Source organism: Melospiza georgiana, chromosome 2 (genome assembly GCF_028018845.1).
Source record: "Melospiza georgiana isolate bMelGeo1 chromosome 2, bMelGeo1.pri, whole genome shotgun sequence".
NCBI lineage: Eukaryota > Metazoa > Chordata > Aves > Passeriformes > Passerellidae > Melospiza > Melospiza georgiana.
This window is the reverse complement of record NC_080431.1, coordinates 30,835,231-30,863,112: the sequence shown is the minus strand read 5'-3', so window position 1 is coordinate 30,863,112 and position 27,882 is coordinate 30,835,231. Positions and strand designations below refer to the sequence as shown.

At 41.3% G+C, this 27,882-nt stretch overlaps 2 protein-coding genes across 5 annotated transcripts in view; one reads left to right on the top strand and one right to left on the bottom strand.

The window, feature by feature from the left end:
* The window catches only part of PCCA (propionyl-CoA carboxylase subunit alpha), a 270,748-nt gene extending 270,319 nt beyond the window's left edge, over nt 1-429 (top strand). Inside the window, exon 24 of the mRNA XM_058044919.1 lies at nt 41-429. Coding sequence (XP_057900902.1) covers nt 41-109 — 69 coding nt within the window. The 3' untranslated portion in view covers nt 110-429. The remainder of the gene's footprint in view (nt 1-40) is intronic.
* GGACT (gamma-glutamylamine cyclotransferase) overlaps nt 128-27,882 on the bottom strand; it is a 28,380-nt gene continuing 625 nt past the window's right edge. The window contains exons 1-2 of one of the 4 annotated variants that reach the window (XM_058044923.1): nt 26,525-26,617; nt 128-3,387 (exon numbers count right to left, since the gene is read on the bottom strand). In XM_058044923.1, the coding sequence (XP_057900906.1) occupies nt 2,897-3,370 (474 nt within the window). In that variant the 5' untranslated portion in view covers nt 3,371-3,387; nt 26,525-26,617 and the 3' untranslated portion in view covers nt 128-2,896. Of the gene's footprint in view, nt 3,388-15,862; nt 15,942-16,672; nt 16,818-26,524; nt 26,618-27,882 lie in introns of those variants that run through there. The other 3 variants (XM_058044924.1, XM_058044922.1, XM_058044921.1) reach the window with 3 other exon arrangements.

Here is a 27,882-nt window from a genome sequence, read left to right as displayed (position 1 = left end):
ATCGAGGAAGGGTTTAAATTCTGCTGTTTCTGTACCCCAGGTAAAAGCTGTGCACTGCAAAGCTGGGGACACCGTTGGAGAAGAAGATCTGCTGGTGGAACTGGAATGAAAGGTTGCCTCCACACTATTGAATTAACTCAGCCTTTATTATTTTTATCTGTAAAGTAACATTAAGACAATTCAACACAGAAAACAGACAGTACTATGCACAAGATTTTATACAGGCATATTTACTGTATCAGTGGTTAAGACAGCAAACACAGATGTTAAATCTTGGCAACAGATCCCAGATTTTTACTTCCAGAAATACTTGTACATAACCTTTGTAATGCTTTGATTTTTCAGGATCAAATAAAATCAATAAAATACCATTTCTGCTTTGAAACAGGAAAAGCCTCTTTTTAAAAAAAAAAAAGAAAACACAACAAAGGCCAAAACCTGATTTGTCTTCTCCACAGCAATGTCTCTGGTTTGAGGCCCCAGCCGGGCTGTACAGAATGGCTGGCAAGAATGAAAAATTAACCACTGAGCAAACTGAGCAGTTCTCCTTTACTCTGTATAAGTGCTGCACAAGAACCACCAATGGCTTAAATTCTGATCAGATTTAGTTTGAATTGGGATATATATTTATTGAATTATTACTTATTAACTAATAATAAATTATTATATAATTACTTATATTTTAAATACTTCTATATTATTATATTTTTAATGCTTTGTATAGATTGGATTTAAATTACAGCTTAGAGGCTTTATTTTGCTAGTGCAGGTATTTGTCATGTATTTTCATTTAAAGTTGTAAGGGAATTGTCTTCTTATCTTCAAACTCCATACTCAATTTCCCCACCCCTATCTTCTTGATACTGATTACTGGATGCCTTTACAGGAGCTGGCACTGTTCTCAGAGGTCTTCAGCTGCCCCAAGGTACTGCTAAGAGCACGTGCTGTCCCTCAGACCAGGCCTCCTCCTGAATGCTTACAGGAAAGGGAGACAAAGGGACCTTGGCCACTGCCCCAGAGTGGAGCAGGCCTGCTCTCATTTTCTTGCCCAGGACGTGCAGTGTCCTGCTACTTCCCAGAAAGAAACCCTCTGGCCAGAGGTGCCTGGGCCCTTTACTGGAAGGTGAAGGATGAAAACAGTTGGTGACAGGGCTGGTGATTCATGTTCAACCAGGAAAGTTTGATTCTGCTTAAAACTTCTGACTGAAGAGGCTTTCTTCCTGTTATTGAGACACTGCTAATTAACTACATCACATGGCTGAGGGGGAATGTGTAATTCAGGGATCTGCTTAGAGAATTAGTTTATAAAACTCATCAAGATGAGGAAGGAGAGTGTTTGGATAGTACCTGCCTTTCAGGAAAATTAATGTTTTTGCAGTTGGAGAAACTGAGGCAGGCACCCTGCAGATCTCCTTCCAAGTCTCCTTACTGTCACCTTACCCCTTCCCAAAGGAGCACAGTTCAGTCTCTGCACGTTGCCCTAAACAGACAAGTACTGTAAAGAGACACAAGTATTCTACCAGCAAGTTACTTGTTTTGCTTATTGCAGCAACTTAAAAGCTCTTCTAAATGAGATGCAGCAGTGCCTACTACTGCTAAAGTTTAGGCTGATTCCCTACCCCGGATCTCCTCTGGCCATCACAGGGCTACTGGCAGTGAAGCAAAAGTACAATATTGTTCTGAGTTGTATCCTTGCTGCATTTGATGGTACTTTGGCTCACTGCATGGCATACAATGCCTGCTCCCCTCCCTTTGGCAGCTTTACAATCTATCTGTACCAAACACTGCAGCTGAAGAAAAATATAAGGCACAGGAGTGTAACAACAGAAAGCCATGGTTTTTCCAGATTGTACAGAAACCAGCACAGTTGGTTGGGTCAGGGGGACAACAGTCTTCTTTACATATATGTTTCCCAATTTAAATGTTGCAATAATCACAATACAGGTCCTTTGAATATTTTTATAATGTATATACAATTCCCCCCTTTAGGAAACTTAGTTTGCATATGGTTGGAAGTTCTGCATTAAAATGCTTGGCAAAAAGTCACCTTGACAGTAAGTGCTCACAATGGCTCCAGTGCAGATTAGCTTTTTCTGGTCCCTAACAGCCCCCAAAACAGACAGACACACAAACACACACACACACACACACACACACACACACACACACACACTCATCCCCAAATCCTACAGTCACGCAGTGAACAGAAGCAGAACCCAAAGTGCTTAGAATATAAAATTAAAAATACAGTTTTAAATTAACTCTCTTCTATTCTCTCAGTATTTCTTGACAATGCCTTTTAAAACTAAACATGGTTTAAAAATACACCTTTCCAGTTCAGAAAAAAACCCATTACAATGAATAATCTTTACATTTTCTCCAGCAATTTCCTATTTGTCTAGAAGCACCAAGTTATCTGATTAACTTTCCCTGTTTACATGCAGTAGCCTACTAAACCCACTACAAGTCAATATTCAATAGGAGTTGTGCTTTACTTTGCAGACATTTAAATCAGTTTCAAATTTTGTCAATTCAGGGGAAAAAAATTAATCCATTCCTCTACCTTTCACTGACCTCCATTATTATGCACCAAGGCAAAGGGGGAAGTTGAGGGAAGAGTTAGACCCCAGACCTGGTGTGCGTGTGTGATTATTTTACACCTGGCGCAGACCCAGTTACCTGCAGCAGGCTGGGGGGCCAGGATGACACTGCCTGCCTGGGGAGGAGTCTGCAGCTCTGGGCCTACAGGACCGCATCACTAGCGCCAAGGCTCCTGGGTTGGGAAGGTTACGGGAGCTCCTGCATTTAACAACAAGGCATTACAGCTTTCCTGGAAAGGTTACCGAGCAACACGTGCGTGGCGCTATGGCTGCGGCCAGGCCGGCCCCCGCCGTCCCTATTCCCGGCTTTCCCGCAGGACGTAGGCCAGGCCGTGCTGCCCCGAGGAGTCGTAACTGTCATAGTAGGGGAGCCCGACCCACTCGGGCGGGAAGGTGGCCGTGCTGTACACGAAGCACTCCAGCACGCCGTCGGCCGCCGCCCGCGCCTCGCCCGCGCCGCCCTTCCCTTCCCACTCCACCACCCGGATCCTCATCAGGGTGCGCTGGTACATGTCTGGGCAGCCTTCGAACTCATCCAGGAACTGCAGCATCTGCTCATCCACAGAGTAAATCTCCCCGGCAATGTGGTGGCCTGTCCCCGGGATGTTCAGCATGTAAGGAATATTGTATTTCCCTGCAATCACCAGCGGGTACTTCTCCACCGTGTGGCCCCTTCCTTGGAATTTCGCCAGGCCTTTGGCCGTGTTGATCATGTGCTTGTAGTTGGGCTGGCCCTTCTTGAGCGTGCCGTAGACGAAGACACGGGCCATGGTACTTGCAAAAGCAGCTGGAAGACAAAGAGGTTCATTACCCACAGGGCCAGTGCTCTGGAGAGCCACGGCCCTGGCAGGGCACTGCCTGCACAAAAGGCTGTTCTGGCACGTGCAAAAGTGGTCTCGTAGTCCTGTACCACATTTAAGTATCATACTCAATTCAAGTATCTTGAAACTTTTCAGACAACTGCATCAGTGAAAAACAGAGACCAGGAGAAAGTCAGCCTTTTGCAGTTCTTTGCTGTAACCAAATGACATTCTCTAAAGAATCCCAAACATCAGCCAACATATCCCTGACCCCCAAGAAAAGTTCTAAATCTTACTTTTTCTCTCTCTCACCGTTATGGGAGCTGTGCTGCAGCAAGTGTGTGGTGTCATGGTCAGTGACTCCCCAAAAGCAAGGGTAACCTGGTGTGGAGTCATCTCATGGATGTGCTGGTGCATTTGCAATAATGCCAGCACCAAGGTCCTGCTTGCTGAGTGACAGACAAATGCTGAACAGCAAGCTGTGGGGCCAAGGGAGAAACTGGAAGCCAGGGCTGCTGGCAGCGAAACCAGGTAAAGCTGTGTTCCTCCTCTCTTCCCCACACAGACACCCCAAGTGTTAAATCACCTCAAGCAGCTGGTCTGCACATCTGTGAGCCCCCTCTTGAAAACAGACCCTGAACGACCATTTGTTGTGTCTGTGAGCATGAAATACTCAAAATTGGTTTGAATGGGGTAAAAGACTGGCTTTACTGAAACATAACAGGGGGGAAAGGTACCTTCATAGTTCCTGCATTATTTTTTCACACTGTGCTGTGTTTGTCCTCCATCATTTCTGCAGCGTAGAAGCAGCTCTTGCACTGTGATGTTTTCCCACATTTTTCCTGTGGTCACTGACTGGGCAGAGGCTGCCTCATCCACAGTAGTCATCTGGCTGGGCCAGACACCCAACATCAGAGGAGCCTGTGCAGCTCCTCTTGGAAAGAGTGTTACTAAATAATGTATTTCAAGTTTAAGAAATATTTAAAAAGAGACTGGAAGTAGAAATTTATTCTATTTTTTGCAATTTACTATTATTTTAGTAAACTGTTAGGTTTGGTCAGTTATCCTAAAGGGTGTGTTGCTGGCCGAGAACAGTGTCATTTAAAAATCCTCAGTAGCCAAGCAATTTCCCCTTTGGTGAAGCAAACAGTTTTTCTCTGTATCAAAATACAGCTTTCCAAGCAAAATCAGTGTGTGCCTTCATTTACTGGCAAACTGCTTTCACTTAGGGGAATAAGAACACACTGATTTTTTCCCTGTATTTTATCAGATATACTTCAGAGTAATTTATCCTTCATTACATAAACGAGCTTTTTTCTTGGATGCAGCTCATTCCCTCACAATAAAAAGAGCATTAATATTCAGTCGGCCCGAGTGTCTTTTATAAGAAAAATCATTACCTTTCAGATTGTGTTTTGAATAACAAACACAGATCCTTCAGGAAGAAACTTGTCCCAGTGGGGATTGAGAAAGGATCAGAGTTAAGCATTGAAACATGCAATTAATTCCCATTAGGGGATTAGGCCACTCGTGTTCACTTTGAATCAGAAAAATGAATTGTGAATTAAATTGTTCACAACCAAGAGGTTACTTGTCAGAGTTAATAAGTTAAAAAATAAAAAGGGAAACTTAAAACGCACATAAAAAGCTCTATAGTGAGTGGCGCATCTGTAAGGAAAAGGTACGCTTCATTTCCATTAAACAAAAGCCCTGTCCCTACTGTACAACTGGAGACAGGCTTCCAAAAAGTTCACAGAGAAGAGTGTCACCATTTCCTGAAACTGGTGAAAACAACTTCCCTGTTCCTGATGGCACAGCAGCTGGCTGTTGGGAAACATCACCCATTTAAAGAAAGGCGCCCATCATCCCAGTGCAGAATTCAACAGCAACAAAGGAACTTGCTCACCCAGGTCTGGGCAAGGGTTTCTGATTTAGCCTTTGAGCAGATTGATTCAGCAGACAGTACAAACAGAGATGGAGTGGGAAGCTGGAGTTACAGCCACAGCTCCCTGTGGCACTTCTGTGCCCCACAGTGGCCCTGTCACTCACGCTGGATGGGCTGAGCACAGTGACTTCTCCTTCTATTAAAAAAAACCAACAACAAAGCGAAGCCCAGCCCTCCAGCCAAGGAGGGATTGAAATAAACTTGGTAATAACATTTCCTGATCACTGCTCCATATAAATAAGACATACACAATTTGCTGCACAATAAATCCGGTCTCCAGTGTGCCGTGTGTTGTGCTGCAGAAAGGCTGTAGATGTATTAGCATCACTTAAAGCACTCGCAAATCCTGGGCTTTTAAAAGAGTTTTAGCCACCTTGTGGCAGGAGAGCACAGAGCAGAATTGTATTTGAGGGTCATTCACACTGCTTCCACTAAGCAGCTGAAAAGAGTTACACATGGCACCCCCTTGCTGAATCACCAACAAGAAGTTGCCTCTTCTCACTTAATGCAGTTTGACACTTCTTACCGTCACTAAACCACCTGAGAGGAAAAGAAAACCCACCAAAAACCAAACAAAACCCGCTCAGACTTATACTGAATATTAGCTGCCAGGACAAAACAAACCCATTCAGAAAGTACTTTCATGAAATATTCATACCGGAATCATGAAAATTTAATGGCATGGAGAAACACGAGTGAAATTTGTACTTCATCTTGGCAAACTATTTCTTTTAGCTATGAAAGATGACCTGCCAGATCACTTGTAGGATCTGTAAACTAGTCACTTCATCAGGCAAGATGCAAAGATCAGAAAATACAGGAACCATTTCAGCATCACACAGGTAGGTGGTGCTGGGTGAGAAGCGGCTCACAACTGGTGCTAGCCAGGAGCCCGGGTGCTGCTCACCATTAGTGCTGGCAGGGCAGCAGCACTGTCTCCACAGCCACCCTCACCCACCAAGGGAGCTCTGTGTCAGGGCTTTGGTTTTTGTTGGAGCCCAACAGCTCCAGCAGGGTGCAAGAAGGGTGGGTGGCCATGGAGCCAGTCGCTGGCTCACTCACCCTGCACTCACAGATGAAGCTGCAACCAGGCTCTTTGCTCCCAAGTTGTTCCCAAAACAAGACCTTGCTCCCCAAGTGGCAGCAGCAGCTTTGGCAAAAACCACCTTTATTTATTTATTTATTTATTTATGTTTTACCACAATTCAGACAATTAGAGGACCCTACCAGCTTCTTTTAAAAATGAAGCATGGCCTCAGAGCTGTGCATTACACTGGCTCCAGGGCTGTTTGCAATCATGCTCTCAGTGGGTTTGGGAGAAGAAATTTCAACAAAATAAAACCTAACTCAGAAAGTATCCATTTCTCTCACTCCATACAGTAACATTATTTTCCCTTGAGAAAAATTCTCTGCATTGGCTCTGTGACCAGATATAGTTACACATTAATTCTTCAGAAGTTTCTTAAAAACTGTAGGAAACAGGTGAAAAAACAAAATGCCTTGAACTTTAAACTTGAGCCCAGTCTGTTTGAATGAAGGGAGTTTTAAGGTCACTCTTCACTCAATGCTAACTTTCAAGAAGGACTAACATGCCAGAGAGGACTCCTGGGACCGCATCCTGTTGGTCCTTTGATGCTTTCATTTTGTTGCTTGCTATTTTCTTTATAGCACAGACAAGGGCTTCCTGCCTGGGCCGACCCCTTCCCAGCCTTGCTGAATACCTCAGAAAAAGTTTATGGCAAGACATCTTTCTTACATTAACCACAGAGGCACCAGAGAAACGATGGCTCCTTTGAAATCAAGAGGTTGTGGTCTCCTCGCAGCGGTCACCCGCTCCAAAACCATGAGGCGCTGGTTTGTGAAAACAAACAAGAGTATTGGAGTAACCAGGGCCATGCTGGGGCTACTGGGCACTACCTGAAACTCCACTTAAACTTCTTTGCAGATTCCTTTCATTTCTTCCTTGGATAACTCACATCCCCAAACCAACACTTCTGTGCTTAAACTGGAGTATCTTGTGAGTCTCTGCCAGGAGGCAGAGTGAGGATGCCCTTGGGACAGGCATCAATCACAGCACTGCTCACATGCTTTGTACCCCTCTGTCACCAAAAACATTTGCCTTTTGTCTGTTTGAAAACATTCCAAATCACTTTCAACTGTATTGCATAGAGAAAATGTGTTAGATTTTATTGCTTATAGAAAGAGTTTAATTCCCAAAGTGACTTTTAGAAGGTCTCAAAGTAATAAACAGATAAAACCACCACATGCAAAAAGATGATGGGGATGGAATGCAGAAAACACACTGGACACAACATTAGACTAATTAACAGGCCAAATTTCTGGAGAGTGCAGAGACAGGAGGGGATTGCCAGCACATCAGGACAAGAAAAGGCAAATGAAAAAAACAGAAGCTCAGTGGATGTGGACAAACTGAGTTGAGAGGAAGGATGGGAAAGCTGTCACCTCAAGAGAAAATTATGTAAGTATTGACTGTTTTGTCCTAATATCAAGTCATGTTGTACAAGTTTCACTGAAATCTTGGGACCTCAATTCAGAAACCTGTGGACTACAAAACTGTTTAGAAAGAGCTCAGGGAAGAGCACTGAGTCCAGAACTGTTCTACTTTGGCCAAGAATGAACCAGCAGGAGCTTAAATAGGAGCTGATGAGATGGGGCATAATCACCCACAAATATGGGTAAAGGTTTTAAGAAGTGACAGTTGATTCTCTGCATACATGTAGCCAGCCAAAATTTTTTGCACACAATCATTAACAACAACCATAACAAATGACCCCAAAAAAGCTTGAGGGCCAAGTGCCCTCTATCTTAGGGTGGTCAACAACAAGATACCTCAGCATCGCAGCACAAGAACAGGGCAAGGCAACATTGATGCATTTCTAGAGTTGGGTCCAGACCCTCCCCAAGTCAAAGTGATGAGCACTGAGTGTTGTGCTGTGTAGATGCCTTTTCTTCCTGTGAGCTCTCACGCCTGGTTTTGTGTCAGCAATGGCAGCAGCAGCACGGAAGGCAGCCCCAGGCAGTGACTCCACGTGTGTGCATGAGGCCAGATCACTGTGGGGTCTTTCCCTGATGCCTGCTTGCTTCATCTTCCTGACTCAGGGGGCTCTGTGCACCTCCGCACTGCCACCAGATACTTTTCCAGTGTTTACTTTCTTGATGGCTGACAAGTCTACATATATTTAACAAACCAAGCAGCACTCTTTACTGATTCTCCTATGGCTTTCTGACATAAGGGAACTACACCTGAAACATTTAAGAACAGACGAACCATGAATTTATACAGAGAGAAAAACTGCATCTCCTCCTTTGTTCACACTCCATTCTCCCCAAGCCTTTTTGAGTGTATTGAGCAACACACTGATGTTTCAGAAGAACATTGCAATACCTCAAGCATCTTAGTCGTGAGTGCCAACTGAGGTGTGTTTACTGAAAATGAATAAACAGTGTGGAATCCCTGAAAACTTGTTCAAACTATCATGGATGCTACACTTACTCTTGTCTTAGAGAAAGGCAAGAGACTAGATGGCTTCTCAAAATCCCACTCAAGCATGGAGGGTCCTTACAATGCAGTTTTGTGTACACTACAATTAATTTAAATTATATACACAAAAATATCTTTGCACTTTTAGCATAGGTGTTTACACTGTTGTAGCTACACAACAGTAAGGGAAAAAAACAACTCACAAGAATGGAGCATATGCTTTAAATGCCAGACTGCTGTTACAGAAGAAAAGTAGAAAAACAACTTTTGATAGGGCAGCCCTGTTTATGCCATGGTGAATTTGAAGTGGTTTCCATCATTGAGATGCAGAACAGAGCCCAGAGTTTCAAACCGCCGACATCCTGAAACTGGGGACAGAGCCTGCAGCTTGGACGGGTTCCCTGCGGGGTCAGCACATTAATTTACATGCCAATACCCGGAGCGGTCAGCTCCTGTTTTGAGAAGATCATCCCGGCCTGTGGAACACGGCAAACACTTGGAGTACCTAAGCATGGGAATGCATTTCCCTACACTGAAAGGATGGCGAGAGAGAGAACGGGAAGCGAGAAAAGATGAGGTCTTGTGTGGGATCGTGAGGTGCCTTTCCACAAAGGAAATGAGGGAACAGCTGCACAATGATCCTCTGTGAGGAGGGGAGAGGTGCCCAGGTCATGGCCCAGCACCGTCCCTTGGGAGTGCGACCCAGCCTGGAAGGGAGATGTTTATAAAGCCCCATTGTTGAGCAAAAGCATCCTCCCACTGGCAAGGGCCTGTGGCTTGGGAAGCCTTTGCTCCTGCTCCGTGGAAGTGCCATGGCAGGGCCTGCAGGCAGGATAGGCCCTGCTCAGGAGAGACCCAGGGGGGCCTCTTGGGGCTCGCTCTGTGGCTCGCTGGGAGGGCCAGTAGCTGGACATCCTGACAGAATAGAGGAGGCCACTCCAACCAGCAGCTCCATTGGTGGTAGCAGGATGTCTCCCTGGGATGAGTCAAGGTGCCTGAGCCCTGCAGCACCATGTGGAAGGGTCCCTGCAGTACAATGCTCCTCAAACCTTGAGAAAAACCAAAGGAGAGCACAGATGTTCAGGGAACAAAATGTGCTCTGCTAAATGTGCCAAAGAGAAAAATCCAGGTATGTATCCCAACAGTGTACATTATACTGTAGTATTTTTCCTTCAGAAATGGCTACATACTCCAGTCCCGCATGGACTAGCTACTGAAACACAAACCTTTGACATATGTGCCAGAAATTAAACATCAGAAAAACTCAAAAGACTGTTTTTTTTTAACACATGAATCCTGGGGAACTGTGGGCTGCTTTAAATGATCAAAGAAAGACAATTCATATGCATTTGCTACAAGGATTTTCTACACAGAGGCATGCTTTGCTTGTGAAGTGTTAGTGGCCACCAGATTTAAATGCAAACACAATTTTAAATGTACCATCAGAAAGGGAACAGATAATGTGGGATAACAGCCAAGGATATTTGCCCTGAAGCAGGGTCATAGAAATTTTGTGAGGTTCAGAAGGAGTAGTGGACAATAAAGTATATCTATACACACAGAAGTTACACTAATAGTTATGCTTTTTCATTTGTATGTATGCCACTAGGTAGCAACAGAAGGAGGAGAGGCCCTCCTTGACATTTACAGGACCAGAGCTGAGGTTACTAGAGGTGCACAGAAGCATTTTTTTTTTTTAAGAAGGAAGCCTTATACCATTCTTTCAGTGTATGAATCAAATTTGTGGAAGAGCATAATATTTAACATGGGATACTGGTACAAAATAAATCAGCTCAACAGGCTGCCCAGGGAACTGGTGGAGCCACCATCCCTGGAGGTATTTAAAAGATGTGTAGATGTGGTTCTCAGGAATGTGATTTACTGATGGAGTTGGCAGTGCTGGGTTAACAGCTGGACTCCATCTTAAAGACCTTTTACCAAACTAAGTGATTTTGTGATTCTATTATAATTCACTGCAGTTATTTTATTTGTCTTACTAATTAAATGTATATGCAAGTCTTACATTGGTAAGCTATCTAGTAGTTTTATTTAACAAAAGGATTTTTAAAGTGAATTTCAGCTTGTAACTTAATACAAGTCAGAAATAAAAACCCAATCCATATCTCAGCAACATCTCTCTTCCACCATTTTCTAATATAATAAAAGGCAAGAAAGCAAAAGAAAGCAAAACAGGACATCAAATGAAAAACTACAAAAGAACTACAAACAGATGTTCAGAATTAACTTCAATCCCACTGAGGCATATCACTCCTCTTTAGAAATTAGTAACGAGTTTACTACAGAACAAGTAAGTCACAGATCATAATGAGAAGAGAATTAATGAGTTATTTCAACTGTCCTGGTTTTGATTTTTGGTCTCTAAGTATGACTTGCAAATTCCTGCAATGAAGTCTGAAACATGCCTCATGTCCTTCTTCAATAGGGAATGCATCCTCATCCCAAAGTAAATATATTAAATGGCCTCCTCTCTTCTACACAGAAGAAACAAATGCATATTCTGGGGACATCCAAAATAGATGGAAATTGCACTTAGCAAGGCACTGGAATATTTGCTTTCGAATCCATAAGATATACTGACCAAACTCAAATATCTTCCTGCCTGGTAGAGTCAAAGCAAGACAAGAAATCTCCAATTTGTCTGTGTCCTATAAAATTAAATGTTTATTTACTGGTAAAGAGTGGTTTGGTCTCTGATGCAGAAACAGGTTTTATAATCTAATGCAAAATTTAATACAGGTCTGTAAGACCTGTATTTACTGAAAAATGAGGAAAACCAGCTACATAATCCCTTAAATCTTCTCATGCAGGCACAAGAGTCTCACAAGAATTACTGATGGAAATAATTCCCTATTTCTACATATACATTTGCAATTGCAGATAAAAGCTATTTTAGTGTTATGATGACACATAGAATTTACTCTAATTCAAGGTCTCCTTGCCCGTTCTCCCTCCAGAATGCTTGGATGGAAGCTTTAATGAAGGGCATCTTATAGCTGGGGTAAGACTGTTACAGGATTACATAATATCTGTCTTAATTTATATCAGTCAATTATTTACAAATAAAATATTTACATAAATGAAAATGGCTTTATACATGCTCTGCAGCCTCTCTTCAGTGACCTTTGAGAAAGAATTTCTGATAGTAGCTTGATAAAGGAAGAAGAACAGAATTAAGTGCTGGAAGTAAATGAGAAGGGGATTAATAAAATAAAAAAAATATTCAATGTGGCTCTGAATGCAAAAAAAGCCAGGCCAGGGTCATTAAACAACTTACTCTGACAAGGATAACACAGTGAGCTTGGAGTTCATTATTTAATAATCAGTTAAAACATCTCCAGACCAAGTCATAGGGAAGAACTGTCTATGAACAAGGAGTAAGTTAAGGGAAGATTATAATGGACTATATTAAAATAAGAAGTGATAATCACAGACAAAATTACCAGTCATATTCCTCAGGAATCAGTGTTGTTTTATTTCTTAGTCATCATACTACAGATATTAGCTGTGTGCCTACCACATCTGTGTGTGATGCATCCAGAAGAGCATCATTTCATGCTACAGCCACCTGAGATGGCCTAAGAACTGTGTAATGGAAGTAAGATGGCTTTTAATGATAAAAAGTGCAAGACCATATGCTTGGGGACCACAGACAAGAGCTTCTGGGGCACTCATCATTTGAAGGCAATAAAGGAATCAGAATCTCTCAAGCTGGAAGGGACACAAAAGAATCATGGAGTCCAACTCCCTGCTCCTCACAGGACTGCCTAAAGCTAACCCATTTGACTGAGAGCATTGCCCAGGCTCTCCTTGATCTCTGACAGGGTTGGAGCTGTGACCACTTCCCTGGGGAGCCTGTTCCAGTGTCCAGTCACCCTCTCAGTGGAGAACCTTTTCCTAATGCCCAGTCTGGACTGGGACTGCCCCTGCTTCAACCATTTCCTTGTGTCCTGTCACAGGTCAGCAGAGAGATCAGCACCTGCCCTCCGCTGCCCCCCCTGAGGAAGCTGCTGCCTGTGATTGGGTCTCCCTCAGCCTTCTCTTCTCCAAGTCACCTCAGCCACTCCTTGTGAGTCTTGCCCTCGAGGCCTTTCACCACCCTGGTCACCCTGCTCTGGAAACACTTTAATGGCTTTTGTGAAGGATTTTACTTTTACAAACCAGGTGGTTTCCATCTGTGATACATTTCTGCATCAAGACAGCATACAGAGTAGCTGAAAAGGACCTTTTAAATTTTTAAAAATAAAATTAGCATTCTAGAGACATAAGCCTTCCAAATCACTTTGTGGGCACATCAGAAGAAACTCACATACCTTAAGGCACTGAAATCTAGGAGAGTGTCCAACTACACCTATCCATCAATCTAGAGTTTATGCTGAGAAAACTGGCATGAATTAGGCAATATAACAGTATAAAATGTTCTGAATGCCTCAAGCTACATCTTAAGATGATCCAGTTTAGGACTGGAGCAGGTCCCATGCAAAGGAGATTAAGCCCCCATTACAAATTAGCATATCCTCTGATTAGCTTTAGTATCTCCCCACAACAGCCTCCTCACACACCCCAAATACAGACCAAAATGATGAGATAAGAAGATGGCAAAACTGGCTACATTAGCTGTCAACAGAGCAGAGCAAAGGGGATGCACAGAACCCAGCACAGAAAGGGGAACTGCCACTGTCCCCAGTCCATACCATGGGACACGAGGCAGAAGTGAATTCCTGCTTTCTCAGGGTATGCTGTGGAAATGAGAAAGCAATTTATACATGCTGCTATTTTACTGGAATCCCACTTTTCCAAATAGATCCCAAATATCCAGTGGTATGTAGAGTACCCTCCAATTCACTTCCACATGCCTTTTCAAATTTCAGTGTACAGGGTAAGTAGGACAGGGAACAGCAAGTCCCAAGACCTCTCTGTCCTTCTAAGTGAAAAGTTTCCTCTTGCACTGGGATCAGCAGACATTTTCAACACAAATGAAATACAGCAGCACAACTGATATACAATATAAAAACCAACTGCTCTTCCTGTCAGCAACTTTGCTCCTACTAAAATAAATTGGCAAGCACCACTTATAATTTATTTTTATGCCACAAATAAAGAGAACAGCCTCCAGTAAATACAATCAGCACCACACTTTTAAAAACAGACTGCTTGCACTGAAAGGTCTTGGCTCATAGCAAATACAGCTTGGGAGTTTCAAGAAGTAGTTCTGGATGAACACTGGTACACCCTCACACCAAATGCATTTGACAAGGAAAAACTGGAATAAGAAGGGGCAATTTTACAGATTAACCAAAAATTGTAATTTTGGAGTTAAAATGATGCTACCTGAAAAATATTGAAGATAAGCGTTATTCACAGGATATTGAAAATGCACAAAACATTATTAAATAACTTCTTAGTCCATGTTTGCCATAGGAAGTTATGTTTCAGTTGTTGAATGAATCAATCAGTGCCTTCCCAGTGCCACTCTCCCCACCAAATACTGTGCAGTACAGCAGGCTTGGGCAACTCCCAATGCCCACACACAGGAATAATGTTATTATTCTGAACAGCATTTCTCCCAGACTTGACAGCATCTAGGGACATCTGGAAATCTCAGTTAATTTCACTTCTGCATTCCTTAAGCAAACACTCACTTAGTGATGCTAATTAACTGAGGAAAAATTAAATAATATAATTAGAGAGCCAGAAGTAAATCAAGAAACAGTATAATACTTCAAACACAGAAAGAAATCATATAACATTTTGTCTTTTTGATACGACTTTAAAAGACAGGTAATGATCAAATAACCTCTGACTTTGCACATGAATATTTCTTTCAAAACAGACAAATGATTGGCAAATTACAAACCCTCCCTAGCTCACCGTTTACCCCACAGTAACTATCAATTAGTAAAGGCATGCTTCTGAATACATAATGCATTACATTTTTTACTTCCAACACCTGGTGTCACCAGAATAACACCATATATTTCTAAAATGCTCTGCAGTGGTGTGTGTGTGTGTGTGCTTTGATTTTAGGGCAGTGATACTTCAAAGGAAGTGGAATTGTAGAAAATTATGGCAAGCAATGCACACAGATTAATTTTTTTTTTTTTTGTTAATTGATGCATTAGCAGTTAACTGACCATGGCAGGTCATTTTAAAAATGAGGCTCGAGGTGTCTAAAAGCCTTCATTCCTTAGACATGGTCAAAAAAGGACTGAACAAAGTGAAAATTTTGCTGTATTTCAGTATTTCAAGCAAGCTAAATCATAAACCTTTTTTCCAAAAAGCACTTTAACTGGTGATTTCCTCTACACCAGAATTTTGCTAAGTGCAATCAATTCTGGAAGGGCTAATCAAGACCCTTCTGTCCAGTCTAGGGCTGCATTAATTGGTTATTATTACAGCTCCCCTAAGAATAGACAGAGGGGAGCGATTTTGATTGATTATTGCTTGGAGCTCCCCAAGACACTAAAGAAAAAGTTGAATACCAAAGAAAATTTAATTAATTTCAGTGTCTCCTTCTTCCCACTCTATCAGCAAAACAGAGCTGATAAAAATTGACAAATTAAAGGGAAATGAAAAGAGCCAGAACTGGTGACCCTGTATTTTTTTTTTTAATGAGAAAATAATGCATTTATTTGCTCTAATATTTAGATAATGGGCACAAGAAAATGAAAACTTTCTCAGCTTTTGATGCTTATTCCAAAGCCCAAATGGAATTATGGCTGGCAGTTAGATTAACTGGTATAAGATTTAAGTTGTATTATGTTTTTCTTTTAATATACCATTACAAATAAATCAGTGAAAGAATCCTGAACTCTTGGGAAAAACAAAAGTCGTAAGTTTGTTATTCAAGAAAGATAGAAAACACTCCATTATAACACACAAATGCAGTATTTAAGAATCAAAAGGTTTAGGAGTCTTGTTTTGGCAGAAAATTCTGTATCAGCAAACGAAGGAAGATGTGATCTAGATTATTATGATTAATTTTTTAAAAACTTACTCAGACTGACACTTCCACTAATTATGCCTGGGTCTCCTGCAGCAGACTTTCCAGAAGTCACGTTGTCCTTCAGCACTTTTTCAGTTAAGGTAGAAGCACTTCCACAGGTACAAGTTTTCAGGTTTTAGTGCAATCGCTGTGGATTTTAAAGCTAGAACAGAAAGCTAACTCTGATAGAGGAATTAATTTCAGGTGAGTGCATTTCTAGGCTCCACAGACAATCCCTATGGATTGGAGGAGATCCCTATGTGTCTACAAGGCATTTACTACCTCTAGGCTGATCTGTGGGGCCAGGTTTTTGATGACAGGCTTCCAGATCCCCTAAAAGGAAGACAGGCAAGCAATACAACCTTGAATAATGGTATCAAATAACATCAGCCCATAAAAAGAATAAAAGAGCATGAAGAGCAGGAAAAAAGCTTAAGCTTGGGAAAAGAGATGCAAGCCATTAAGAAAAAGTAGCTCTTCTCCTCAATGCTTGATTTAAACAGATGTTAAGATAAATCAGTAATTTTTAAGAGACAGCCTAAGCCTGGTGGGTTAACCAAGTTAGACAGGTTTTACAGGTAAGTTGTATTTATTATAACACCACCACTTGTTTGCTTCAGCATTTCAGAACACAAATCCTCCAAACCAAAAAAAAACCCCAAAACCAAACACCAGTAGTTTTCTGTAAAACAAGGTGTTGTTTATTTTAGGACTCACTAGCCCCTTATTCCTTTTTTGAAAGGGAAAAATAGTAATAATAACAAAAAAGACCATAGAGCACCCCTTTCTCCCAAAAGATACAACTATTCAGGGATCACTGACTCAGAATATGCTTATGTGCACAGAAGCAGAAGGACAACTGGTAAAGTAATACTCAGGTCACAAAGGTTTATCTGGAGCTGCTCAGCAGAGTGGCCTGGTGTGTCCTCCACCACAAGACTGCCCAGGCAGACCGAGGGGACACGGCTTGGATGGAGTTACACCCTATTTCCAATGTCAGCTCCTATGGAAGAAAGAAGGGATGAAGACCTTTTAGTAATAAAACCTAATATTTAGAGTGCACATAGAGGCAGTTTCTCATCTCTACCACTGGTAAGATGTGCAGGTGCTGAAAAGAAATCATCTGAAAATCATCTGTCTAGATCCATAGCAGTTACTTTGTTTTGACCTTGATAATGCTCATGATACTCCCACAAGCAAGCCAGAAAAACACGATTTAACAAGAACTGGTGGTATTTAGACAAAAAACCCCCAAAACACCAAACAACCCCCTCCAAACAAACAAACAACAAAAAAAACCCCACAAAAAAACCGAACTCCAAAACTGCTTAGAAAGACTAGTTAGTATTTATCAGTGGTGAATCTCAAACTGGACATATGCTCAGGATTTTTTATGCTCATTCCAGCAGTAGGGAAGCACCAGTAATGAAAATACTGAATGATGTGCACAAGGCTAATGAGACAGTCACAAGCCCCTGCACGACTGCTGCTCTGCAGCAGCTGTTCAGGTAAGGCTAGAACAAAGTTCTAAGATTAAGCCAGGAATAATCAACCACATAAAATCTGGGGAAAGATTGGTGTAACAGCACTTCCACAGAAAGAAATTTGACATTTACAATGATCATGAAGTCAACAAGAGTCAACAACGTGGTAGGGCTGGAAAAAATATCCTGCTCTAATCTGGCCATAAATTGAGTAGTACACCCAGCTTTGACCACTACATGTAAAGAACAGTGATCAGCTGGACAGAGAGAGCAGTCACAGGTCAGGAAACCAAAACTTACAGAAGAAAACAACAGAAATGAAGAGCTTGTACTGTCATCACTTCTTTTAGAGAAAATAGCATCCTGCCTTTAAGAATATGAAATCATACAGGAAAAGAAAGAGCTGTAAGCTTCTTTCCACATCTGCTTTAACAGAAGATCCAATAAGCTTAAATTCTGAAGATAGACATTAGAAAGACTCTCCACCTCCTGATAAGCAGGGTGCCCAGGAAGAGTGTAGATAACTAAGTTAGGAATCCTTCACTACTGCCTATCCTCAACAGCAGGACAGCAAACCTCCATCAGAAATAACACTACTGCTACAAAAACTTGCCTTTTGCCAAGGAACTGGATGAGACAATCTCTTAGCCCTCCTTTAAAAGTAAACATAAAAGGCAGTTTGAATCATATGCTACACATGGAAAGGAACACTGGACTCATGAAGACTGCAAGAGACCAATTCTGAGGTTCAGTCAGTACATTCCTGATACCTCAAGGAGAGGTTTCTAGTATAGATTCCACTCCCTGCCTCTTTAGAGATGGTGCATTCTACAATTACTTGATTTTTGAAATTTACTTTCCTAAACAGTAATAACCCTGAAAAGCAGAAGAAATGTTGGGTTCCCAACCCTTCTTACTCCATGCAGTGCCTCCTAAATACACTCAGAGATATAATCCTGAGGTGCTACACTGAGTGCTTTCTGACCCCATGAATCTTGCATTGCATTCTGCACTGTGATCTACCTTCAAAAGGCCAAACAAGACCAAATGGGACATGGGTTAGAGCCCTTGGGACAAAAGGCATGGATCTAATTTTTCTACTTCCTAGCAGATCACAGAATCATAGAATATGCTGAGTTGGACGGTGCTGACGAGGATCCTTGTGTAGAACTCCTGGCCCTGCACAGGACACCCCAACAATCACACCATGTGCCTGAGAGCTTTGCCCAAAGGCCTCTTGAACTCAGACAGAGCAGTGCCAGCCCAGCTGTACATCTATGGCTGATAAAAGCACCTAAAGAAGGCAAAGTGCACGAACAACCTAAGCCTCTGACACCACTGCCTCAAGAACAGATGCACAGCTCCCCAGTACCATGCCCACTCTGAAACTTCTGCTCCCCAGGTACAAAGCTACACACACTTGTGCCTTGAGGCTTCCAAGACAGCCATCCTGGTTTACTTACTATACATAAAGGCCACTATAAATCTGAGTCCACAAAATAATCTTTCTGGTTGTATTTATTTTTCATCTCAAAAACTGTTTTTAGTTCACAGATATGACAGATTTTGATCCCAAGTAGTTCTGAAATAACTGCTATTTAGTAAATATTAAGAAATATAACTTATATTTTGTTTATAGGCATATAGGTTTTATTTGTTCTATTGATAGCATGCTGGTGAGATACATCACTTTGATATGGTACCATTAAAAAATCTATACCCTCACACAGTTTTCCTCTAAGCTGCTGATGTGTCAGTTGTAGATAAGAGACACTGCTATTTTTCTAGATATACAATAAACAATCTTACACACACATTTGTTTATCCACTGCATATGTGATTCACAGGTAAACTACAGCACACACATATGAGTGTAATCCACAGCAGTGTCACAGGTTTCATCAAAAACAACAATGTAAGCTAGTACACATTTCTTAGACTGCTAAGTGATTGTATCATGGTAGCTCAGAAAACATGCTACAAAAGCTGCATCTGCAGCAGCTTTGCCCACAAGACAGAAATAATGAGAGTTGGGATCCAACCAGAGCTGTCTAAGTAAACACTAAATTGTGTGTGCTGTTAGTACTGCAGAGTGTTCACAGATCACAAAAGGAGAAGATTACTGGGGAGTTTATTCCCATTAAGAGACAAAAATCATCAAGCTTAAAAGAGACTGTTTCACTGTCACTGAAAATATTTCCTAACGCTCTTCCCCAATTAAACTCCCAAAGGATCACTAGTACCTGAAGTGAAAACTCAGCTGATAATGTAGTTGTGTGCTGATGGTTTAATGGGCTGGCACAGAGAACCACAGAGGGGCAGGGCAGATGTCAAATAAATAATCCATCCCATATCGAATCTCAAAAATAAGCCAAATAGATTAAGTTTTGACATATCTAATGTCAAACCAAACTACCTGATTTGGCAGGAGGGACATGAAAGACAAATTATCCTAAAGGCAATGTCATCTTTTCCTTCCTTCTAGTATCATCTACCAGCTCTTGTGTCTGCTGCATCACCCTCCAGACTCTGCTCAAAATCTGGTTGCAGCAACACTGATGGTCAATCTCAAAATCTCCCCAAAAAAGTGCCCCTAAAACCAATCAAAATGTTTGACAAACCTAGAACTGAAAGGTCAATAATGGACTTGATAATTTTCTCAGTCTGTCATAAGACTGAGAACACAAAGTTATTATATCAAAAGAATAACTACACTTAACAAAATTCAAAACTGAACTGGATCTGCATGTCAATGAATAAACACATCCTGCATTCATAATAAGACTGCTATGATAATAAACCTCTGCTAAAGACTGGTAAAATACAGAGCCTGATCTGAGTTTCCACCTAAACCAATACTGAAACAGAAGTTACAGGTTAAGACATACAGACTACAATATTACAAATTAAAGAGATTATTTTGTTATACAGAAATTATAAAGAAAATTTTTAAGTTCCTCCTGTACAAAATTAAAGATACTTGATGGCCTCCATTAATATAGTAAACTGTCACTAAGCATACTTAATTAAAAGATATAATAACTACTAGCAGTAAAAGAACAGACTAGATGAACAGATGGATCCAGATATATTTTGACCTAAATTTCTTGGTATTTTGACAAGATAAATAAAGGTAAATATAAACAAGAAGAGGAGGGAGAGGAATAACCAGCAGTCAGTATATCTCAGTAAGAAGTCTCATACTAGAAAGATGGAAAAACCACTATCAAATCCTTTTCTTTCTCTGCTCATCTGCTTTTCTTCTCAAAGATGTTTTGTTTCTGTTAAGCAGGCTGAGGCTTCCTGTAACCACTTACACATTCACTTTACTGAGACATTAATTATGCCTGGAACCCAAATAATGAAGTAAGGCCCACTACCTTAGGACAGTTGAATCGAAAGAAAAAATTCATTAACCTGTAATATTATTTAAATCTCTTAAAGGCTGATTTTCTTTTATGCTCACTCTCTCTTGAATCTGACCCCTGCCAGAGATAATAGTTAAGAGAACTGTTTCTATCTACAGAGTCCACAGAAGGCAGAGATTCTTCTTTCTGAGCCCTTCATATCACCTTCCCTTTGGGCACTCTCCCCAGCCAGACAGTTCCCAAGTATGTAACTTTGTGTTACTTACCATGTTTGAAATGAGCTTCAGAAAGCTTCAGTAAGATTTGGCCTGTGGCTGGATTCATAACCTGAAAGTTTTCATAGCAGGTATATTTGAACTACATCACAGCAAGGACTGCAGCCTTGGAGCAGGCTGGTGGTTTGATGTGTGAAATGTCTATGTGCATGGTAAGCATCCTGCTGGGATTTACTCCCTATGTAATTTTCAGCTAAGGCAAAATCAAGCCTGGGGCTCCACTCCATAAACTGTGTTGAAGCATTCCTCTCCATTCATATAGTTTCTCAGTTATTGGTACACTTTAGTAACACAGTGTAGGGTCAGTGCAATCTCATCAAAATTAAATTTAGTTGTTCTCCGATGCCCACATCCCATCCTAACACTTACCAAGCATGATCTCTGCACCTCACAAGCAGCACCAGACTTCTGAAGCACTGCTCCACAGTACATGAAGCCACACTCCATATGTGTGCTGTACTCCATCTCCTCTCAGTGAAAACGTTCTGGAACACTGAGCTCACACTCCTACTTATTCCACAGAAAAGCTAAGTTTCGAAGGCTTCACTAAAAACTGCCTCAAAGAAGATCAACAGCAATTGATATACACTCAAACATATCTGAATGATAACATTCGTTCCAAGATTATGTTTTCTACACAGTACTTTTTAGTTATCTTTTCCCCTCCATTTTCTAGCCTCTGTAGGCTTATCCCTTCCCCTTCAGAGTTCTTATTTTGCCAGAAATAAGTTTGGGCTTAAGATGTTCTTCAAGCCACAGCTTCCCTTGAGCAGCACCTGTGCAGGTATGCAATCAGGGGAATAAAGAAATTAGTACCTATTATCCTCCTTCTATTCCTGTCAATAAATCCACAACCATCACATCTCAGCTGACAATCACGGCAAGTGTATTTTTCTTCATCCCTCATCAGATCATCTGCACCAAACTACTATCGCTGAAAACTCTTTTCTTCAGTTGTCCTCAGTTCTTCTATTCACACATGCTGGTGAGTTTCTCTCTCAACTAGTCCTATCTTCTGATCTCTGAGATAAAAAATTGGAATCTACTAATTTTCTCTTAAATTTGTTACTATGGGTGCTTATGTTATTAAGTTCCTTCTCTAGACTCCTAACATTTCCCCTTTTTTTCCATGAGCTTTTCACAAAACCCATGAAGGAATTTCCAGTTTTCCTCAAGTTAAAACACTAACAAGAACCATTGTAGAATAATATCCTTGCAGCCCAGGTGAGGTGGGTTGGCTAAATTCCCCCAATGACTACATATTCCAGCACTCATTCCAAATATTGCCATCGTACAATTTTTATTAAAAAGAGGAAAAGACATAAAAACAGAGGCCAAAAGAATGTCATCACAAAAGGGAGGCAAGAGTTAGGCAGGAGGACTAGGTCTGCCTGTCATTCAGAACTGCAAACACCATTCCTTCAACAGAAAACCAGAACAAGACCCTTATTTCTCACTCACTACTTACAGTCTCACTTCCAAGACCATTTTTCTCAGCAATGTTTTGAAGAAAATTGGTTTGTTTCTATTTTTCTTCAAGCTTTCAGTACTATTGTATATGCAGACTGGGCCTCTCCTGATGGAAAATTATCTAACTTGTTACCTTTGATTTCTAGAGAAATCCACACATTCTGAGATCCAACCAAGAATAAAACTGTTTACAGAACTTGCAGTGCACAGAATCCACAGGCAATTAAAATGACATACTGATTTCAGGGGTAAAATTCAGTGTCCACACCTTAGCCTAGTTTAATGTGTAAATTAAACAACAAACACTTGGGCTCAATTAAATGGACTCAGAAAGAACACTATTAATAGCCTTCAATGAACCAGAGGGTAGCATTCACCTTGATTTCATTTCCTACAGTTCAGAATCTAGGCTGGTCACTCAGGCTTCATCATTTGGAGTAGAGAGATGTGAGGTGCATCTCTTGTCAGCAACTACAAACTAAACTTAGCATTTCAAATGCAAGTCTGTTATCTTGGGAAGTAGACTAAAGGGGGCAGTGCTGAGGTACACACTCATGATTCTTATCAGTACCACGAGTCAGCAGAAACAATAAAACCTTAATTATTGAAAGTCCTGCACACAAACCAGCCTGCCCACCAGAAGGCAAAATGTACTAACTTGACAAATTTCACAAGATGCACAGACAACATTTAGTACCTGAGATGCAAAGGTGGCAGCAGAGGTACAGGATGAAATCCAGGCTATCACAGAATGAGTCAAGTTGGAAGGGTGGGTTACAGGTCTCACCTCCCTGCTCAAGCAGGCTTATCCTAGGGCACTTTTACAGGATTACAACCAGATGGGTTTCGGGTATCCACAGTGAGGGAGACTCCACAACCTCTCTGGTCAATCTGTTCCAGTGCTTGGTCACCTGCACAGTAATGAAATTCATCCTTACCTTTAAGGGGAACTTCCTGTGCACCAGTCTCTGCCCATTGCTCAGCACCACTGAGCAGAACCCAGCTCCATCCTTTTGGCACTCTCCCTTCAATACTTACAGACACTGATGAGGTCCTCTCTTCTAGATGTCCCTTCTCCAGGCTAAACAGGCCCAGATATGGAGAGATACAAAAGAGAAACTACACAAGATTTGAGTCTAGATCAGGTGTAAAAAAGGTATTTTGGAGAAGAGAGAAGTGTTCTATACTAACATTCCAAAACACTACTGAAACTATGTATATTTTTTACCAGGAAGTAATATAACGCCAACAAACATACCTAACACTTCTGGAATACCAAGTAAACAGCAAGACTTCTAGACACATGATGAGAAATGACTATCTGTATCTGCTTCCTCACTAAAAGGAGGGCTACAACCCTGACTGCTGCTGGAGCCAAGACTCAGCCAGAAGTGCAAAACAGCAGTCAAGATGATACTGTTTGGGATCCATGTTCCTTCTGACATCTCAGTGTTTACCTTACATATCCTTGCCTTAGGACTCATGAGTACCCCTTGCTGAACAAAGCAAGCAGCCAAGGCAGCAAGCACCCTGCACTGTATTAATGGGAACACAACCAGCAGATTATGGGGAGTGACAGTCTCCCTTTATGTGACACTCACTAGACCACACCTACAATACTGCACCCACTTTGGGGCCCAAAACAAGAAAAAATATGGACAAACTGCAGTGCATTCAGATAGTCATGGGCAAGAGTACTTGCCTTGTGAAAAGCAGCTCAGGAACAGCCTTTTCAACTTGAGAAGAGATGGCTTTCAACTGACCTAACAGCAGTCTTCCCATACCTGTGGTTATCCCGGAAACACAGCCAGGGTCCTTACAGCACTGCATGACAGAGTTGAAAAGCAGTAGGTATAAACCAAAATAAGAGAGGCACCGACTTGATGCAAGGAAAAGGGTTCTCATGATACAGACAAAAATTGAAGCAAGCTGCCCAGAGGTGTTGCGTAGTCTCTATCCCTATAGGTTCTTAAGACATGTTGGATAAAACAATGAGCAACCTGGTCTGGCCACACGAACAACCTTGCATTGAGTAAGGAGGCTGGATGAGTGACTCCCTATGTCCCTTCCAACCTGAATTTTGCTGTGATAAAAGTTGTGGGCTGCATCAGGCTACACAAAATGAGGGGAGAGAAAGAAGATACAGAGAGTTACAGTTACTCTGATATTATTTGATAGCACAATTTTTCAAATTGCAGCATTATTCTAATACAGCTACTCTCACACAACTGAAGCTCGGCACAGGTGGGGTGATCTCCCTTGCGCTTAGTAGGAACCCACAGCACTGGAAAAAAAGCAGTGCTTGAGGGAAAGGATGAGACAAAGCAATTCTACACAACCAAGAACTTCTGTCAGAATGTCAGCAATACAATACTGGTAACTCTGGCTGTTAGTAAAGGTCATGAGCAATTACAGTCAAAACAGTGCAGAGAGAGGTGGTTATATAGGTAATTTCAAAGGAAAAGAGGTGTCTTGTAAGACAGAGAAATCAGGAGTGACAGTGATATCGAATATGTTTTCTCAAGATGTTAAGAGCGAATAGCTGACACACTTACAGAAATCACAGTGGCCAAAAATCTTAATGTAAAGGCCATTCTTCAACAACACCATAATAGTAAATCAATAGGACACGATATTATCCTGCTACAGCCCATCCTTCTTTAACATTAATTGGAAGTGGAGAAAAGAGAGCTGTATCTGACATGGTCCATAAAATGTAATTAAACCTTTGCAGTGAAAAAGAGCAGAAAATTCTGGATAGCTATGGATTCTGGGTTAAGAACAGTGATTTACTACTGCCTGAACAGTTCAATTTCTAAAGAAAAAAGGTATTAAACATCCTCTTTGGAGAGACAGAATGAAAAGGGGTGTTCCATTTGCTAACTCAATGACACGAGTGGGTCCATCCATTTCCCCTGTCTCTTGGTCAATTACCTATGTAATACTTACCCTTTCTGTCAGAATACTGCAAAAAATCTATGGAAGATGAGAAAATAAAAGGTAGCATCAGTTCATATAGAAAATGTGTTCTGTTATAGCACATGATCTCTGCTTAAGCAATTCATGTCATTTAAAATGTCATTCAAGTTTCACATTAAATTTTACTTAAATAAAAAGCATTATGAAAATGATTTGACCAGGTTCGAGTTCAAAGAACTTTTAGAGTATGAGAAACAAACAAGAAGACTTTAATAGGAATAGAAAAGTGCATTGCTCCAAAAAACAAAATTACAAAAACTACAGTGAAACCCAGTGTCTTTTTTTCTACCAACAGTATCTATTAATAGTATTCATTACAGAAAAATTCAATTACAGAAAAATAATTTGGCTAATCCATTAGAGAGCAAAAGCATACCAGAGCTAGCAGCAGAAGGCAAATGCCACAACGTACCCCTGGAATTTACTCTTATTTCACTCCATGACACCCCCATGACTATACCTTTGTGCCTGTACTTACAATTGCACATTCACAATGTAGACCTGGCAGTCACATAACCTCATTTCCCTGAAGTTCCTTAAGAACAAACACAGCCATATAAACAAGAGAAGCACAACTGGCAAAATCTGGGGTTACATGAGCAGTCAGATGAAAGTAATTTTCAAGAGGAAACTTCCTTTAAAACAGACAGTTGGGTTACTATTGGGAGTTACAAGAATGCAGAGACAGACCTGGAGGAATGTTGGTTGGATGGCACCTGTGAAGGTCACCCAGCCCAGCCTGCCACGCAGAGCAGGGCTAAAGCCAGTGCTAGATGACACTTTCCAAGGGAAGAGAATGAGCTCAGCAGAACAGTGGGTGGCAGAAACAGCAGGATATCTGCTGCAAACCAGGCCTTGCTTGTGCCCTCTACTCTCTGGAGGCACCTAGATTTCCATGTCAAACATCAGCCAAGGAATGCATGAACTGACATGGGAAACCTTTCTAAAGGATAAAAAGGAGACGCTGCAGTAGATAAAGCACTCCAAGCAACATTTCTATGCTGAATGATAGGAGAAAATGAGCAACAGAAAACTCTAATCACACATTTAAAGTCACCAAAAAGAAAAGCTGTAAGGAGTGGATGACATGACACATACCAACAACATGACACTCTTTCTTCCACGATGGAGCAAAGCTGTGTTCAGTATTCCAGTGGTCTCAAAACAAACTCATGGACAAGCTCAAAGAAACTTGCTTGCAAAGCTGATGGCAGAAAACCACACTAATTGGGAAAGTGAGGAGCAAACAGGCTGCAAGAACCCAAGGAAAATTAAGTGTGATCTACATATCAAGTAGTTACTATTTGTCAGCAGTCGGGTGCAGGTTCAAAAACATTAGCAATGCATGGAAAGGCCATTTTTTTGTTTTGTTTAACATTTAACCTCTTTGAAAATTCAGGTTTTGAGACAGAGAGTAAAAGAGACATCAGTTCTGTTTAGCATTTATTTAGTCATGGCAGGAGAAAGCTGTTCTACACTTAGGTAAGAGGACATATTAGTGTTCATATGACTTTGGCAGCTATGACAGAGTGAGGGCAGGAGATGAGTGCACTTAAATATACTGTAGAGACAGTCTAAGTTTTTAAGACTTCTCTCAAGAGGAGGAGAGAAGAATGATGAAAATTTGCCCATGTTTTGTTCAGAGATGTGAAATTTAAGGCCTCTCTTAATGGCCTTTGTCACACAATGAACAACTTTAATTGCCAAGAAATTGCTTTTCCAGGTTGACTGCCCACTTAAGCTGGAGAGTATATAAAACAAGTTCATTCCTTACAGAGTTCTACAGGAAACAACTTGGTCATGGAAATATTTACAGTTGTGCCACTGTATGTTCAGCTCTATAGAAGTTGCTACCTTGATATTTTCAAAGCATAGCAAAAATTACAGAAGCAGCAAATTAAAAAATACCTGAAGCAAAAAATGAGGAAGTTAATTGTCTGGAATTAACACAGATATAACTAAATGAACCTTAACCCAAACCCAAAAAGACTTTGTAACTCTACAATGGAAAAGGACACAGAACAGGTGGGGGAAAGAAAGTATAGCAAAATGAAGCCGAGGTGAATATAAAAAAAAAATTTACTCCTCTCCAACATTCTGGTCCAAGCAATGCAGGCAAAAAAATAAGTGTTCCGAAATGTTATCTTGTAAGGATATACAGTCATGGAATGGCTTGGGTTGGAAGGGGCCTCAAACCATCTAATTTCAAGCCCCACTGTGGGCAGGGGCACCTTCTACTAAACTCTCCATCTGTGGTACCTGAACTCTTTCCTTTCTCTTTTCCCTCTAGTTTAGGTATTGGCTCCTCAAACACACATCACTAACCCACTACAAGGGCAAAGGCACGTTACTAAAAGGAGTATTTGGATCATAACGAACACTTCTGTTTGGAGAATGCCCCCGACCACCTCGGCCGGTCCAGCGCCTGGGACAGCTCTCCCTGCACCCAGCTGTGT